Source organism: Oncorhynchus masou, chromosome 28 (genome assembly GCF_036934945.1).
Source record: "Oncorhynchus masou masou isolate Uvic2021 chromosome 28, UVic_Omas_1.1, whole genome shotgun sequence".
NCBI classification, from domain to species: domain Eukaryota; kingdom Metazoa; phylum Chordata; class Actinopteri; order Salmoniformes; family Salmonidae; genus Oncorhynchus; species Oncorhynchus masou.
This window is the reverse complement of record NC_088239.1, coordinates 67,440,742-67,460,257: the sequence shown is the minus strand read 5'-3', so window position 1 is coordinate 67,460,257 and position 19,516 is coordinate 67,440,742. Positions and strand designations below refer to the sequence as shown.

The following is a 19,516-nucleotide window of genomic DNA, read 5'->3' as shown; positions in this document are numbered from 1 at the left end:
CCTCTCACACTCCACTCTCCCCTCTCACACTTCCCTCTCCCCTCTCACACTTCCCTCTCCCCTCTCACACTTCCCTCTCCCCTCTCCTCTCTCACACTCCCCTCTCCCCTCTCACACTTCCCTCTCCCCTCTCCCCTCTCACACTCCCCTCTCCCCTCTCACACTCCCCTCTCCCCTCTCACACTCCCCTCTCCTCTCTCACACTCCCCTCTCCTCTCTCACTCCCCTCTCCTCTCTCACACTCCCCTCTCTCACACTCACCTCTCTCACACTCACCTCTCCTCCCACACTCACCTCTCCTCTCTCACACTCCCCTCTCCTCTCTCACACTCCCCTCTCCTCTCTCACACTCCCCTCTCCTCTCTCACACTCCCCTCTCCTCTCTCACACTCCCCTCTCCTCTCTCACACTCCCTCTCCTCTCTCACACTCCCCTCTCCTCTCTCACACTCACCTCTCCTCTCTCACACTCACCTCTCCTCTCTCACACACTCTCCCTCTCACACTCACCTCTCTCACACTCACCTCTCCTCTCTCACACTCACCTCTCCTCCCACACTCACCTCTCCTCCCACACTCACCTCTCCTCCCACTCACCTCTCCTCTCTCACACTCCCCTCTCTCCCACTCCCCTCTCCTCTCACACTCCCCTCTCCTCTCACACTCCCCTCTCCTCTCTCACACTCCCCTCTCCCCTCTCACACTCCCCTCTCCCCTCTCACACTCCCCCTCTCCCCTCTCTCACACTCCCTCTCCCCTCTCACACTCCCCTCTCCCCTCTCCCACTCCCCTCTCCTCTCACCTCTCCTCTCACACTCCCCTCTCACACTCCCCTCTCCTCTCTCACACTCCCCTCTCCTCTCTCACACTCCCCTCTCCACCCTCCTCTCACACTCCCCTCTCCACACTCCCCTCTCCACACTCACACTCCCCTCTCCTCCCTCTCACACACTCCCCTCTCACACTCCCCTCTCCACACTCCCCTCCCCCTCTCACACTCCACTCTCACACTCCCCCTCTTCTCACTCCCCCTCTTCTCACACTCCACCCTCTTCTCACTCCACCCTCTTCTCACTCCACCCTCTTCTCTCACTCCACCCTCTTCTCTCACTCCACCCTCTTCTCTCACTCCACCCTCTTCTCTCACTCCACCCTCTTCTCTCACTCCACCCTCTTCTCTTACTCCCCTCCCCACACTCCCCTCCCGCCTCTCACACTCCCCTCCCGCCTCTCACACTCCCCTCTCCACACTCCCCTCCCCCTCTCACACTCCCCTCTCCACACTCCCCTCCCCCCTCTCACACTCCCCTCTCCCCCCTCTTCTCACACTCCACCCTCTTCTCACACTCCACCCTCTTCTCACACTCCACCCTCTTCTCACACTCCACCCTCTTCTCACACTCCACCCTCTTCTCACACTCCACCCTCTTCTCACACTCCACCCTCTTCTCACACTCCCCTCTCCACCCGCCTCTCACACTCCCCTCTCCACCCGCCTCTCACACTCCCCTCTCCACCCTCCTCTCACACTCCCCTCTCCACCCTCCTCTCACACTCACCTCTCCACCCTCCTCTCACACTCCCCTCTACATCTCCTGAGGTAGAGAGTCAGGGCTGGCGAGGGCTTTCAGACTTGTCTAGCACAAGGTCATAAGATTAGCGCAATGTGAAAACTCACTCTGCCAAAATCCTCACAGCTCACCAATCACTCACCCTCTCTCAGAGAGACACAACCAAATACACAAGCAATAAGACTTACAGTTACAGCAGGCGACACACACACACAGGCTCCAAGTCTGTCTGGGAAACCCATGCACACCAATCCAGAGTTTATAAACACACAGGCCTGATGCCAAGAGCTGGACAGAAAGAGAGTGAGAAAAGAGGGGAGGAATTGGGGTATATGGAGAGAAGTGGGAAGAGAAAGAGGGGGATGAGAGAAGAGAGGATGGATATTGTCATTTAGGGAAAAAGTGGTTTGAGGAAGAGCAGCAGTAAGACAGAGTAGTGTTGGCTCTATCAAACTCACATACACTGGTTCCAGTGCCCCTCTCTCTGATGGTCCAAAACAGTGTTGTGTGAGTTTGAGTGTGTGTGATCGATCAGCCAATTAATACACCCATTCCCTTAGCAATTAGACCCGTCTGCTGGAGCACAGAGACACCAATCAATGAGCCACTACCCTGACACACGCTCAAGCACACACACAACTGCCGACACTTTGACACACACACATCAGTATACGCATGAGCTGACACACTAACAAGATAAACAGTGATCATCATCATACCAGCGAGCAGTGGCAGAGCGAGAGGGAGGGTGTGTGTGTTCTTCACTCCTGAAGAGAGAAGGATAGGAGACATGGTGAGGAATTGAAGCGTGTAGTGGGGACATGAGGAGAGAAAAGGCATGGAGACCTGGGTAGAAAGGTGGGAGACTTAGGTAGGAGATATGGTGAGGAGAAGAGGCATGAAGAGGCCACTGTAGACTATTGAGACTGCCCCACCCGTCATGCCCGATGGCCTCGGGCAGCTCCAGTGCATTGTGGATCCATCTAGCCTTTATTGCTCTCGTTTAATGTCCCCTTCTCCATTTCCTCTCCTCCTCCGTTCTCATCATTTTTTTTTTCTCCTTTAATCCATTTCATTTTTCCCTGTCATCGAGAGTTCTGCTGAGTTCCCATGGCAACCGACAGTTGCTAAGCAACGTAAAACTCTCCATCATCCATTCCAGTACTCTGACAGATGGAGAAAGAGAAAGAGGGAGAGAGCGGCAGGGCAAGAGTAAAAGAAACACAGAGAGAAAGAATTCAGACAAAGAGAGGAGAGGGAGTAAAAGAACGCTATGGGGGTCTCTGGAACACGAGGAGCCAGCCCTTCCACCCAGAGAACCAATCATAGCTTAGTGTTCTTAGTGTTCCAGTCACAAGAGAGCCAATCACAGTCAGCCATCTTGAACACTGTGTACATCAGCTTTGTGCACCAGCCTGTAAACAAAGTCTCACACACGTTAGCAGTCATATGGCTGTATCTGAGGAGCCGCTCTCCTCTCAGGCCCTCACAGGCACTCTGGCATGAGGGGTGGGGTGATCTCAGTACCGCAATGCAGTATCCACATATTCCCAGTAACCCAGTGAGAGTCAGACAGTGGGGACAGCAGAGTCTAAACATGGAGAGCGCGTGACAGAGCGATGAGAGTAAGAAATAGGGAACGAGAGCGAGAGAGATAGCAAATGAGAGCGAGAGAGATAGCAAATGAGAGCGAGAGAGAGATAGCAAATGAGAGAGAGAGATAGCAAATGAGAGAGAGATAGCAAATGAGAGAGAGAGAGATAGCAAATGAGAGCGAGAGAGATAGCAAATGAGAGCGAGAGAGATAGCAAATGAGAGCGAGAGAGATAGCAAATGAGAGCAATAGAGATAGCAAATGAGAGCGATAGAGATGGAGAGCAAGGGCTGGATGTCTAACGTGCCAGAGGCATCCTAACCTCCCCACATGCTCTGGTACTGACATGTGGGGACATGGTCTAACACACACAGCCTAGGCCCTAGGGACACACAGCTGTGCACACACACGTACACACAAGTTTGTAGACACTGCTTCAAATTAGTGGATTCAGCTATTTCAGCCACACGTGTTGCAGACAGGTGTATACAAACGAGCACAAAGCCATGCAATCTCCATAGGAAGACATTCACATTAGAATGGCTTTACTTAAGAGCTCAGTGACTTTCAACGTGGCACCATAGGATGATCCTCCTCTCGCCCTCTCAGGGGTGGGCATCCAGGCCGCTCCTACCAGGTGACGTGGAGAGGATCTGTGTTTGCACCACGTATTCTCACTAATGGTGTCCCCCAGGGCTCGGTTCTAGACCCTCTCTTCTCTCTATACACCAAATCACTTGGCTCCATCATATCCTCACATGGTCCCTCCTATCATTACTATGTAGATGAAACTCAACTACCTTTCTCCTTCGCCCCTTTTGACACCCAGAAGCGACACGCATGTGTGTGCCTAGAGGATACACTATATATATATAAATATACAAAGGTATGTGGACACCCCTTCAAATTAGTGGCTATTTCAGTGACACCTGTTGCTGAGAGATATACAATATTGAGCACATAGCCATGCAATCTCCATAGACAAACATTGGCAGTAGAACAGCCTTACTGAAGAGCACAGTGACTTTGAACATGGCACCGTTATAGGATGCCACCTTTCCAACAAATTTCAGCCCTGCTAAAGCTGCCCCGGTCAACTGTAAGTGCTGTTATTGTGAAGTGGAAACGTCTAGGAGCAACAACAGCTCAGCTATGAAGTTTTTGGCCACACAAGCTAACAAAACGAGACCTCCAAGTGCTGAAGCATGTAGTGTGTAAAAATAGTCGGTTACAACTCTCACCACAGAGTTCTAAACTGCCTCAGGAAACATCAGCACAAGAACTGTTATTAGGGAGCTTCATGAAATGGGTTTCCATGGCCAAGCAGCCGCACACAAGCTTAAGATCACCACGCACAATACTAAGCTTCGCCGCCATTGGAATCTGGAGCAGTGGAAATACGTTCTCTGGAGTGATGAATCACGCTTCACCATCAGTCCGACGGACGGATCTGAGTTTGGCGGATGCCAGGAGAACGCGACCTGCCCCAACGCATAGTGCCAACTGTAAAGGTTGGCACTATGAGGATGTGAGGATGTGTCTTCAGCCCATTCACAGCTAAAGAGGATATGAGAAGAAAGAGAGCGAGAAAGAGAGTGAGAAAGTGAGCAAGAGATCGCAAGAGAGAGACCACAATAAACCCCCCGCCATTACGCAATACTACCTCCCCACCAACTCCTATTCTCAATGTTAGCCAATACGATGACAGAGCACCTTGTTCACCATGACTAGCGCATGCATACACACGGATGACACATATGGCTGGGTAGGTAGAATCTATATCAGTTAGAAGAGGCCTGTCATCACGGCTGGGTACAAGCTACACTTATCAGTTGTTAACCACAGCCCAACATCAGCAGACTGACAAAACACTCCAAAATCACCATAAACAAACAGTGCTGGCAGCAATCCAGTGTCAATGCTGTGGTTTGGTAGGTTGGTAACGTGTGTGTTTTAGTGATGGGGAAAAAAATACTAATTTATACAGTTACATATCTGGATATTATATTTGACGATATCACCTAGTTTGCAGTTTTCATAAGCGATCAATAAAACATGTCTCTCCAGCAGACACACGGTGAGCAATGTTTGGAACATCCAATCTCAATACGTCTAGAATCATGAGAATCTCAATACGTCTAGAATCATGAGAATCTCAATACGTCTAGAATCATGAGAATCTCAATACGTCTAGAATCATGAGAATCTCAATACGTCTAGAATCATGAGAATCTCAATACGTCTAGAATCATGAGAATCTCAATACATATCATATTGCCACCTAAATATCGTATTGTGATGATATCGTATCACAATAATATCGTATCGTGATAATATCGCACCGTCAAGTCCCTGGCAATTCCCAGCCCATGACCGTACTACCACACCGAGAGAGAGTGAGAAATGAAGAGAGGAGAAGGTAGCGAGTGAGTGACAGGTCGAGAGAGAGAAAGAATTAGCGCTGCAGTCTCTGAGGGGAGGTGAGAGAGAGCAGAGCAGCAGTAAGTAAAGCTAGTGAGCTGCAGGGCTCTGGTCCCCTGGTACAGACCGCTGCTACTGTCTCACTGTCTGTGATACTACTGGAAACCAGGCGACGGAGCACACTATTGTGACAGGTGGCTGAGACTTGATCTTGGATACAAACACAGGTTCAGTTTACAAAATGGGGTTTGGGTCACAGGAAAAGTTCCAAAAGCTTTACATGTGTCAGAGTGCTTTAGATCAGCCACAGTGGATAACCCTTTAGTTACCACTGATCTCCACTTTCTGTTAGCATGTGAAGAGCTGGAACAATGTTAGCCAATCAGCAGCCTCATACAGATGGCATCTCGGAAAGGGAAGTAGAGTGTTGTCAGGCAAGACAGGACACACACCCACTCAATCACCAACTTATCCCATGACAATGGCTTAGGGCTGGCCAATATCGAATTCATTTGATGAGTTCAAATGTATGTTTCTGCAGGATATTCCAAATGCCTTGAGCTTATTTTGGACAGATTTAGACAAGAGTGAAACCTCTCGTTTCGCTTCATCATCTCTGTTACACACATACACCAAGCCCCTCCCTCTGCCACTCACACAACCAAGATGATCACTTCTTCCTCTCTGTTACACACATACACCAAGCCCCTCCCTCTGCCACTCACACAACCAAGATGATCACTTCTTCCTCTCTGTTACACACAGCCCCTCCCTCTGCCACTCACAACCAAGATGATCACTTCTTCCTCTCTGTTACACACATACAGCAAGCCCCTCCCTCTGCCACTCACAACCAAGATGATCACTTCTTCCTCTCTGTTACACACATCCCTCTGCCACTCACAACCAAGATGATCACTTCTTCCTCTCTGTTACACACATACACCAAGCCCCTCCCTCTGCCACTCACAACCAAGATGATCACTTCTTCCTCTCTGTTACACACATACAGCAAGCCCCTCCCTCTGCCACTCACAACCAAGATGATCACTTCTTCCTCTCTGTTACACACATACAGCAAGCCCCTCCCTCTGCCACTCACAACCAAGATGATCACTTCTTCCTCTCTGTTACACACATACAGCAAGCCCCTCCCTCTGCCACTCACAACCAAGATGATCACTTCTTCCTCTCTGACAAGCGGTTTCAAATCGCTATTTGAATGAGGTCAACAGAATCAGTCATATGGACACAAACACATTGAGACATTATTTAACTGTAAATAAAGGACAATTAACCTTTCTGACGATACCCTTTTTATGTCTGAACTCCTCACATTGCGTACAGAGCAGACATTACTAAAACAGGAGTATCAATGAACATTGATTCTGGAAAAAGAAGGCTAAGTTTGTCGTGCCACATACCACTCGCAGCATTTTAGCCAACGACTTATACGGTCTAGTCTGTGTTTTATAAATGTGTAATAAGCATAAAACGCAATTATATAAGGAATTGGCAACTCGTTGTCATTCTGAGAAATAAGGGAGAACACTTGATTTCAACATGTGAACAAAGTGGACAGACTAGCATGCTGTTCAAACTGTTGGAGACGGACAGCAGGGTGTGTTTATAACTATTCAACTGTTTTGCCTTGTTAGCTAGCAGATACATCCAAGTTGGATAAACTTGAAACAAAGATTTCTATAAAGGCTAGCTGGCGACTCACTAGCACTTGTGAGATTGATATGAGACCGGTGACAATTTTCTAGAAAACCTGCTACAAGAAGTAAATGCATTGTGCATGGTTCTGGTTACATTAGTAACACAAAGGGCATTGTCATAGACAAACTTGAAAGCTGGATCAGTGATTGAAAAAAGCAGGCTAAACTAGTTGAATAAAATAATGTTTGTGGAAGGGTTATATTTAGCCTAGGAATAACTTCACAAGCCCTGAATTTATTAGATTATTGCTGACTGTTTGAAATGCAGTGTATTTTAACTTTAAATTGTACAACAAAAAGCTTATTCAGAGAAATCATTTAGGCCATATTGCCCTTCCTACCACAGCTCCCCTCCCAGAACACATTCTTGCGTGTGTGTGTAATTCTATTGTGTCTGACGTGGTGCTATAGTTCTCATGGTTGTTTGGTTATTGAAAGGACAACAGTACTCTATCACACAGACTACTCACCGATCTTTTGGTTGAAGATTTTGTCGAAGGTCAGCTCATCTCTTTCCTCCAGGTACTTCTGCATCACACTGCGAATACTGCTCAAAAGAGAGAGGGGCGAGAAAGGGGAACACAACGTTAGGAACGTACTTATGATCCTCTATAGGACATAAGGTTACAATGAGCTCCACATTGTTAGAAAACTGGAGCATATTTGAAAGGACACACACAGAAAGGGCAAAGGTGAAATCAGAGTATGGACTCCCAAATCCCCACTACAAAACATATTTCTGTTCCTCCCTGCCCAGGCTCTACTCTCCTAATTTCACCAGCTTCATCTCTCCTGTCCTGTCATCCTTTCAGCTCTCCTCCCTGCTCCCCTCCACCTCCATTCCTGATCCCTGCCCTGGTTTGGGCCTCTCCCTTCCTGCCACCTGTCCCCTGACAGAGGGGAGGCCCAGGGGAGAGCAGGAGGGTGAGGAGCACGGGAGTGGTGGGGGTAGGGGGGACAGAACAGCAGCTTGCCCTGGGAGAGGGTGTTAATGAGAGGAGGACTGGGGAGAATGAATCAATTAGCACCCCCTCCACGGGCCCATTAACACACACACACACGAGAAGGGATGGGAACTTTACCACACACATGGCAGAAGGAGGGAAGCACTTTCCACATGACAGCACATTGGCCAGACAGACACCTGGCCCAAGACTGATTGGTTTAAACAAGAGAGGAGAGAGGTTAAGGAGAGAATGAGAGAGATGGAAGGAGGCGGGACAGGTGAGAGATGAGAGCGAGCGAGATCTTGGATGTGTCTATTACTGCCAGTGAGCCAGTGGCAACGAGTGTGTGCTGATATGATCCAGAACCACAACAAATGTTTTTGTTTTTTCATCTAGTTTAACCTGTCTTTTGACAAACTGTTCAGTGATTACCAGCGTCGTTTGTTCATTGTATTGATGATTAATGCAAAGAGGTTTATTCTGTGATTCCCCATGGATTGATGTTCCCCTGATATCAGTAGTGTTGTGTGAATGGTTTTTCCACAGTAACGGAATTATGGTTTGTTAAACTTTGAAATTAATGGTTTGTGTTTGGCATACAGTTTAAAGTGAAAAATCTGAGTCTCAACGTAATTCTGTTACCGTGGAATTGCCCTTCTACTGTATTGGGGTGGCTGGCCCAGAACGGGCCGGTTCAGATAGGACTGAATAAAAGGATCATACTAGAAGATGCTAGGCTTGGGCGGTATCCAGATTGTCAGACTTTCATACAGGATATTCGGTAACATCGGCACTGAACACAAGGTGCGCTATTTTCAAACCCCACTGAGCATTTGTAAGCCAAAGGGTTAGCAATGCTAACAAGTACATGTAAAATCCCATTGAGAACGCTAACTAAATGCTAACGAGCGCATTGTGAAAATGTTATACGGTCTCTGACCAAAACTATTTTCAGGACAGACATCCCAGCTCATGAACTTATACAAATCACAAAAACATGCTACTCACAGTTTGCTAATGCAAGTGTAGCGAAATGCTTGTACTTCTAGTTCTGACAGTGCAGCAATATCTAACAATTTCCAAACAAGTACCTAATACACACAAATCTAAAGAGGTGAATGAGAATATGTAAGTATATGGATGAGTGATGGCCGAGCAGCATAAGCAAGGTGCAATGGATGGTATAAAATACAGTATATACATGTGATATGAGTATTGTAAGATATGTAAACATGAATAAAGTGGCATTGTTTCAAGTGACTAGTAATCCATTTATTAAAGTGGTCAGTGATTGGGTCTCAATATAGCCAGCAGCCTCTCCGAGTTAGTGATTGCTGATTGAATATGTCCATAAACACTCCAGCCAGCTGGTCTGTGCATGCTCTGATGACACGGCTAGGGATGCCATCTGGGCCAGCAGCCTTGTGAGGGTTAACTCACGTCGGCCACGGAGAAGGAGAGGGGCGCAGTCCTTGTTAGCGGGCCGCGACGGTGGCACTGAAGGGGTTTAGTTTGTCTGGACGTCGGTGTCCGTGACTAGATCACCTGGTGTGTGATGCGCAACAGTCAGTGACTCAAGGCTCCAGTCTCATCGTTGTGGGCTTGTAAACAAACACCACATGACTGGGTACTACCGGTAAGCAACATAATGAAACATTTAAATGAAGAATGCGTTCTTCTTTATCTCCTAACATATTGCACAAGTTGATTGCAGGTATTTACTTAAAAAGAAGTTACAAATATTCAAATTCATAATAAAAACACTCTGCCATACACAGTATACCGCCCAAGCCTAGATGCTAGCACCAAGTATAACAGTGGTTGATAGAGGAGACACTAAATACTAGCTAGTTTATAACACAGTGGCAGATGTAGTAAAAGAGGCTGGTGCTTAGCAAGCGAAAACACTTACTAGTAGTTATGTAACATACTGGTTGATGCTAGCACCAATGCTAATTAACTTGTAGTAGAACAGCGGCTGATGCTCACAAAGACACAAACTACTAGTGATGTGACAAACGGAGAAAAACAGACAATTGCTTGATCAATTTCCCTTTAAAAACAAGAAAAACGCATAACATTGCACATGAATTCACAATGCAGCTGTGCTGCTGCAAGCAATGGTTTGTGTTTCACGGTGAGTCCCTTTCAGATGGTTAAGCACCTGTACTACCATTACTGTGCCTCAACTCCACCTCGCAAAGTATGCATTTCACCACCTATTTTAACTTATCAAAGTATCACCATTGCAGGACTTTGATGCTGTTGCTTGCCTTTCCCGTTTTGACAACTGATAACAATGACATAATGGGGGAGTCAAAAAAATGTATACTCCGACTCCTTGCATGTCGACTCAACAGCTGTGTGTGTGTGTGTGTGTGTGTGTGTGTGTGTGTGTGTGTGTGTGTGTGTGTGTGTGTGTGTGTGTGTGTGTGTGTGTGTGTGTGTGTGTGTGTGTGTGTGTGTGTACGTACGTACGTACAGTGAGGGAAAAAAGTATTTGATTCCCTGGTGATTTTGTTTGCCCGCTGACAAAGAAATTATTCGCCTATAATTTTAAATGGTAGGTTTATTTGAACAGTGAGAGACAGAATAACAAACAAAAAATCCAGAAAAATGCAATGTCAAAAATATTATAAATTGATTTGCATTTTAATGAGGGAAATAAGTATGAGGCATGTTGAACGGGACTAGGGGCTCCGCAGTAAAATAAAACAATGAGAGCTGCCCTAAACAACAATATACAAGGCATATTGACATTAGAGGCATAAAGCAATCACAGTAGTGGATTGGGAGAGCTAAGACAACAACGGGTGAGACAACAACAACAGGTAAATGGCGATGAACCGCAGAGGGTCAGTTAGCTACACACAGGGCCTGAGTTCGAGGCTGGGGCCGACAGGTAAATGGGCCTGAGTTCGAGGCTGGGGCCGACAGGTAAATGGTGATGAACGGCAGAGGGTCAGTTAGCTACACACAGGGCCTGAGTTCGAGGCGGGGGCCGACAGGTAAATGGTGATGAACGGCAGAGGGTCAGTTAGCTACACACAGGGCCTGAGTTCGAGGCGGGGGCCAACAGGTAAATGGTGATGAACGGCAGAGGGTCAGTTAGCTACACACAGGGCCTGAGTTCGAGGCGGGGGCCGACAGGTAAATGGGCCTGAGTTCGAGGCTGGGGCCGACAGGTAAATGGTGATGAACGGCAGAGGGTCAGTTAGCTACACACAGGGCCTGAGTTCGAGGCGGGGGCCGACAGGTAAATGGGCCTGAGTTCGAGGCTGGGGCCGACAGGTAAATGGGCCTGAGTTCGAGGCTGGGGCCGACAGGTAAATGGCGATGAACGACAGAGTGTCAGTTAGCTACACACAGGGCCTGAGTTCAAGGCTGGGGCCGACAAATAAACTAAATTAAGTACCGTGGTAATGAACAATCCAGCAGGCATCAGCTGCCGAGTGATCATAGGGTCCAATGAGCAGCAATAGATGAAACAGGGAGCCGTTCGGTAGTTGATTACTACACTAGGCGAGCGAGAGACACGGCGTTCAGGAAGCTAGCGGGCCGGGGCTAGTAGATGGATCTTCACCAACATCTACGATGCATAGGCCGGTTGAGAGCACATCGGTCAAATTACTTCAGCAGACCAGCCGTGATGGATCGACGGGGCTCCGTGTCAACAAAGGGGTCCAAGGCCAATTGGTAAGAGAGGTACTGTCGTTGATGTACTTCGTTTGCTAGCCGGGAGATTGGCCTAGCTCAAGGATAACTGATGCATGCTTCTGGACAATAGCCACTCAGCAGCAGCTAGCTAGCTGTGATGATCCAGAGTAATGGTCCAGAGCTTGTGGCAGGAATCCGGTGATGTAGTGGGAAAAAAAGCAGTCCGATATGCTCAGGGCTGATATCGCGCTGTGCAGACTGGCAGGTATTATCCGGGCTATAGTGGCTGGTGTCTGAGCTATAGGTAAAGACCGCTAGTAGTGGCTAACAATGACTACATAGCTAGTAACTAATTAGCTGGCTAGCTTCTAATGGCTAGCTTCTGATGGATGTTCCAGTTATAAGACCTAAAAAAATAGCAGCTACATACCACATTGGGTGAGGCGGGTTGCAGGAAGGTATATTTAATTTGAAAATGGAAAAAAAGAGAAACATAATGGAATGCATTTTTTTTTAATGAATATTTACGAGACAAAAATAAACTTCTTACTGCTCGCCATCCTGTTTATCCCAATGGAATGCTGTATCTCGTCATTTCTTGGCTTGCAATGTTTCTCAACTTCAGTAAAGCAGGACCTATAATCAATTAATAGGCTAGACCCTCAACTCTGGACTTGGAAACCAGTTCATCCCCCCCCCATTGTACCCCTACAAATCAGGGACTGATTTAGACCTGGGACACCAGGTGAGTGCAATTAATGATCAGGTAGAAGAGAAAAGCAGCAGGCTCTGGACCTCGTAGGACAAGAGTTGAATATCCCTGGGTTCGGATATTCTGAACACACACTTGCATCATTAGCGAAGAGAAAGAGCAGGCGAGCCAGGGCGAGGGAGAGAGAGGAGGGTGCAGGCAGAAATAACCTTGCAAACCGTGCGCATACTTCTTGGTAATCTGTATCTCGCAATGTCTGGTCTTTGCCTCTTCATCTCTGGTTTTATTTAAATGACAACTTCCCCCAGACCTTTAGAGCTGGTCGTCCCAATACCCAGAAATGAGTTACCTCTGATTTGTTCAGACGTCCCTATGGGTAAAACAGATGGGAAAGAAGGTTTGGGAATAAATGCTGAAAATAAGGTCAGAGGTTAAAAAAGGCTTAGATGTTATATATTTTGTTCTATGAGATAGCAGTCTTAACATGCCCTTTGTGAATTGTGAAGCCTTTGTGATTTTTATTACATTCATTCTTAAAAATTCACAAAAAGTGACGTTAACTGATGAAGATTATCTCAGAACCGAACGTATATGATCGGTGTTTACCACAGACCTTATTTTCAGCATTTTTCCAAAAACACCATTCATTTTCCTCATAGGCTTTGTCCAACGAACCATGACAGAGTTATTGCCTACAAAAAGATGCCATTACTACTTCTCTATAGCTTATAGTCTAGTTGGACTATAACACAGAAAACAATGTTTTGTGATAACTGCACTCTGATTAAAATGTTGTGGGAAAAAAAAAAATTAGTTAGGGTTTTTTCTTAATGTTAAGGATCCCAATGTCATTACACACTCCTACTAGTTTATAACACAGTGGCTAATGCTAGCCTAGCAGCAAAGCTAAAACCAGGGTAAGAATTTAACCAATAGTACTAGTTGTAACATAGCTGGGCCTGGATCTGTGCCTACAGGTCAACTTGTACGCAGTCCAGTAATAGCTTTCTGTCTAACTGAGCCACAAGAACCAGGATACAGGAAGTTGACTCTTCCTCATTCACTGGAGGCCAGGGGTGAGTCATAGGCATGTCTGCCTGCTGCAGAAACAACTAGCCTGGCTAACCCCTAGTCCCTGGTGGACACTTGTGGGGAGCTGATCTAAATAAGCAATTTGGTGCAAATTCCTCTGGGTAGCCAATCAGGGGATAAGGTAGAGCTTATACAATAATGTAACAATCCAATTATTTCAGATGCATGAAGTGCCTTTGCCCCAATGAGTAGGGGGCTAAGGGGTGTTTCTGGACAGGGCCATAAAGCGGACAGCAGACTGTCCTGTCAGAATCTACTCTCTGCTACACTGGCCAATAACAATCTAGAACCCACTCTGCTATACAGACCAATAACAATCCACTGACTCTCTTCTAGACTGGTGCACACTTACAAATGTTGCACTTCCCTTCTTGGATTTAAAAAAGGATAGGACTTGTATACTGTAGACCAGGGGTGTCAACCCCATTTTGCCCCGGGCCGTATTCAGTCTTCAACGAGGTCCAGAAGGCAGCACTGACAATTGGTTATATTTCCAAAGAACGTTATATTTGCAAAGAATTGTCATCTATCCATTATTATTGGAATGTGACGCTCCCTGACATCCCCCCAGTCCTCCCTGACTGTCCTCCCCCTCTGGATCTGAACCTGCCTCCTGTAACGACTGTACTCCAACAACCCCTCCCGCTCATCCCTCTTTAGCCTTCTAGTTTATTCCCTCTTCCCCCACCTCCTACCTCTCCTACTGAGTCTCTCCCTCAAACAGTATCAGCGCCCGATCCTCTCCCCTCCCCCCCTCTATCGCTTCCAGTGCTGCCGTCAAAATCTCACCTCTCTGCCAGCAGGCAAAGCCTAGGCACAAAGAGAATGTAGCAGCGATGCGCGATCCACAACGTCACAAACAGGCAGCCTAATTCAGATCGTTTTTTTTCACTCGTTGGTCTTTTGACCAATCAGATCAGCTCTGAAAAATAGCTGATGTGAAAATATCTTATGTGATTGGTCAAAAAAACAATTAGTGGAAAAAAGATCAGAATTGGGCTGCCTGTGTAAATGCCATCATATCTCCAAACACACAAACACTCACACCCACTCCAAACATACACACAGCTCTAAACACAAAACACACGCACACTACTCCAAATGCCACACAAACAACTCCAAAGACCACATACACACAGCCCCAAGTACACAAACATAGAGCTGAAACACACACATACACATCCCACATACACACAGCTCCAAATCACTCACACACACCAACGCTGGCTTTCAGCACTCCGCGTTCCCTCTCTAGCCTAGATCCTCCCCTCCCAGTCTCTCCCTCTCTAGGCTATAACACCCCCCCCCCCCCCTCCCAGTCTCTCCCTCTCTAGGCTATAACACCCCCCCCCCCTCCCAGTCTCTCCCTCTCTAGGCTATAACACCCCCCCCAGTCTCTCCCTCTCTAGCCTAGATCCTCCCCTCCCAGTCTCTCCCTCTCTAGGCTATAACACCCCCCCTCCCAGTCTCTCCCTCTCTAGGCTATAACACCCCCCCCCCAGTCTCTCCCTCTCTAGGCTATAACACCCCCCCAGTCTCTCCCTCTCTAGCCTAGATCCTCCCCTCCCAGTCTCTCCCTCTCTAGGCTATAACACCCCCCTCCCAGTCTCTCCCTCTCTAGGCTATAACACCCCCCCCCCCAGTCTCTCCCTCTCTAGCCTAGATCCCCACTCTCAGTCTCTCCCCTTCTAGCCCATTTCCCTCCCCTCTGTCTCTCCCTCTCTGGCCTAGATCTCACCCCTCTCCAGCCTATATCCCCCTCAGTCTCTCCATCCCCCCACTCTCTCCTCCTCTAGCCTAGATCCACCCCTCTGTTTCTCCCTCTCAAGCCTATACCACCCCTCTCTAGCCTAGATCACCCCTCCCAGTCTCTCCCTCTCAAGCCTATACCACCCCTCTCTAGCCTAGATCACCCCTCCCAGTCTCTCCCTCTCTAGTCGGATTATTTTCATAGCCAATTTCAGGAGATAACACATGCTTTCCATCAATAATCTTTTAAATCCTTATCAAATTAAAACAAATCATTTCCATAAAGCCATCTGAACCCAAGCAGGGGTCAGACAATTCCGATCTAATAATTGTTTCTGGGAGGGTGAGGTTGCAGAGTAGGCTAACAGCCAGTCACTATGTCCACTTTAGACAGTTAGGTTTGGAAGGACTAGCCTATGCAACACAGCCACTACAGTAGTAATGTTGCTGACCCTCCTAACCCTGGCCTGGTGGTATTAATGCTCTCTCTCAATCTGCTGTGGTATTACCCACTGTGCTGTATTGGTAATCCTGGCTTCAGCACACACACACGACTAAAGCAGCATATTCATAAAGAGCAGGCCATGTATACCATACTACTTCAGTCATTGTTAAAGCAAACCCCACTATCACCCCTATGACACACTCTTTTATCACAGAAGAATAGTGTCTTATCTCCTCAGCCCTGTAAACAATACCTAATGGACGATTAGCAATCAAATTCAAATTCTACAAGCTCAATACACGCGCGCACACACACACACACACACACACACACACACACACCAAAAGTAGAAGAAGCCATAGACAGTACAGAGATTGACTTCTGAGGAGAAACCTCTTCCAAATCTGATTTGAAGAGGCAATCTTTTCCATTTGAGATTGAGGCCTGCCTGCACAATTCGAATGTGTGTCGTGAGATCTACATCAAATGACGAATCAACCCATCTGAGGATTAACTAGGATTTCTAAGTAAATGGTATTGACATTAAGGTCTGAAAGGCATTCGCCCATTGGGAAAGTCGGGAGTCAGATAAAGGTTAAGTAGCAATTTTCTACACACAGGGGGAGGAACCACAAAGAATGGAATTCTTTGCATTTTGGTTGTTGAAAGTAAAAAAATAATAATAATGTAAAACCAGCCTCAGAGCAGGCTCAACTTGCAGGAGGGATCAGGACACTTGCCCCAGGCAATAGGGCAACCCTTAATGTCAATCCCTGCTTTAATGTGAACTTGCTCTGCACATGGGGCTGTGAACTTGCTCTGCACATGGGAAAACTAACTGAAGGCCTACTCAGTTTAACAACAAATCTAGTTCACTAGCTCAAGGTCTGATAGAGCTGAGACAGAGGATGAGGAAGTCACAGAAGCCTGGCTGACTGGATAGAACACATCTTGACACTTTCACAGAACTCACTTAATTGTAATACAAACACTAACAGAAGTATCTAAATAATCGTTTCTCAGTACCAGAACTAGCACATCTTTCTCCGAACAGCTTAGGTTCCTGCCAAGCAGTTACACACCTAATTCTACCAATCAAAGCCTTGGCTGAAGACTATGATGATTAGTTCATAAGATTAATCAAGTGCGTTAATGCTCTGCTGGAGCAAAAGGTCACACCATCTACATCAGCCATTGGGGAAAAGACTCTTGCTGTAATAGGAGATCAATGTAGAAAAACTAAAAGAACAACATTAGTCTAAGTGGGTTCAAAACTGCAGTTTGGACCTGTTCATTGACCACAACTGAAGCAAACAAATCAACCAGTGACTTTACCAAATAGCCATGGTACGATTTAGCCTTGACTGAACACACACAGCGGGGTCTGTAAACACAGTCATCCCTTAGTAGGCTAACTTTGGCCCAGTACGTGATAGGTTTTCATCAATAGATGTGACTAAACATATTGAATTTCACTAAAAAGGGAGGTGATGTTTAGGGCCAGTTTCCTGAACCCAGATTAAGCCTACTCGTGGACTTAAAAGCGTGATCGATGGAGAATCTCTGTCAGCAGTGCTAAGGCCAAGACTAGGTATACTCTGGGTCTGGGAAACTGGTCCCTGTGTGTTGCTGATCTGATTTCTCGAGGTGGTCATTCAGGGGTGAGGATGTCTGTCTGTCTGTACTACAACTCCCATCAGGCAGTGGGGTGCTGCTGCAAACACCAGGGTGGCAAAAAGTTAACTTCTTATGGCTGGGGGCAGTATTGAGTAGCTTGGATGAATAAGGTGTCCAGAGGTGCTCAGCGTAAACTACCTGCTACTCAGTCCCAGTTGCTAATATATGCATATTATTAGTATATTTGCATAGAAATCACTCTGAAGTTTCTGAGGTTGGTCGTTTTTCAACTCATTCCCTATTGAAGATACAGTGGGATATTGGTCATGTTGCACTTCCTAAGGCTTCCACTAGATGTCAACAGTCTTTAGAACCAGGCCTCCCGGGTGGCGCAGTGGTTAAGGGCAGCGTACTGCAGCGCCAGCTGTGCCACCAGAGGCTCTGGGTTCGCGCCCAGGCTCTGTCGTAACCGGCCGCGACCGGGAGGTACGTGGGGCGATGCACAATTGGCCTAGCGTCGGTAGGGATATCCTTGTCTCATCGCGCACCATCGACTCCCGGGCGCAGTGCGCGCCAACCAAGGTTGCCAGGTGCACGGTGTTTCCTCCGACACATTGGTGCGGCTGGCTTCCGGGTTGGATGCGCGCTGTGTTAAGAAGCAGTGCGGCTTGGTTGGGTTGTGTATCGGAGGACGCGTCAACATTCGTCTCTCCCGAGCCCGTACGGGAGTTATAGCGATGAGACAAGATGGTAGCTACTAAACAATTGGATACCATGAAAATGGGGAGAAAAAGTGGTAAAAAAAAACACACAAAAAAAGTGTTACCTACTTTGATGTGGAGGCAAATGAGAGGGGAATGAGTCCGACGTCTGCCAGAATGCCTTGAGCTCGTGACTCTCGTTCACGTGAGAGTTAGTTTGAGTTCCATTGCATTTCTACAGACAAAGGAATTCTCTGGTTGGAACGTTATTGATGATTTATGTTAAAAACATCCTAAAGATTGATTCTATACACCATTTGACATGTTTCTACGGACTGGAACGGAACTTCCACACAGCGGTTCCATTAAGGAGAAGTGTATCTAAAGTTCCATGTATAACACTCGTATTTTCATCAACATTTATGATGAGTATTTCTGTAAATTGATGTGGCTCTCTGCAAAATCACAAGATGTTTTTGGAACTACTGAACATAACACACCACTGTGTACTGAGATTTTTTGATAGAAATATGAACTTTATCGAACAAAACATACATGTATTGTGTGACATGAAGTCCTATGAGTGTCATCTGATGAAGATCAAAGGTTAGTGATTAATTCTCTCTCTATTTCTGATTTTTGTAACTCCTCTCTTTGGCTGGAAAAATGGCGTTTGTGGTGCTTTTGCTGTAAAGGTTATTTGAAATCGGACACTGTGGTGGGATTAACAAGAAGTGCATCTTTAAAATGGTTTGAAATACTAGTATGGTTGAGGAATTTTAATTATGGGATTTCTGTTGTTTTGAATTTGGCGCCCTGCACTGTCACTGGCTGTTGTCATATCGATCCTGTTAACAGAATTGCAGCCCTAAGAAGTTGTTTAAGACAGAAATATATGGACAGGTCTAGAATAAGGAATAGGCCTAAAACTCTTCATGACAGTTAACTTCAAGTGCAATGTTACAAAAAGTTCTGAGAGACTGTATTTTGTAGAATATAAATTATTCTGTCATGTAGAATAGTGAATTGTGTCAGGTCTACACTTTACATGTCTAGGCTATATGATGAACAACTGATAAAACCTAATTTAGGATTGCTCGGATTAGAGCCAATTCATAACATTATCAGAAAGAACATTGACGAGGTGATTGTATCTATGATTATTGCGCAGCATGACACTGAACATTATGACTGAGAAAAGTCCATAAAGCAATCAATGGATGGAAGAGATGGCATAACGTGCTGTGCCTCTGAAGCTTGGTGAGGACTTGGACTAAGCTTGGTGAGAAA

At 46.6% G+C, this 19,516-nt stretch overlaps 1 protein-coding gene across 1 annotated transcript in view; it reads right to left on the bottom strand.

Moving 5' to 3' along the window:
- LOC135518136 (G protein-coupled receptor kinase 3-like) overlaps nucleotides 1-19,516 on the bottom strand; it is a 90,640-nt gene that overhangs the window by 66,762 nt on the left and 4,362 nt on the right. The window contains 1 exon segment of the mRNA XM_064943049.1: nucleotides 7,777-7,853. Within this exon segment, the coding sequence (XP_064799121.1) occupies nucleotides 7,777-7,853 (77 nt within the window).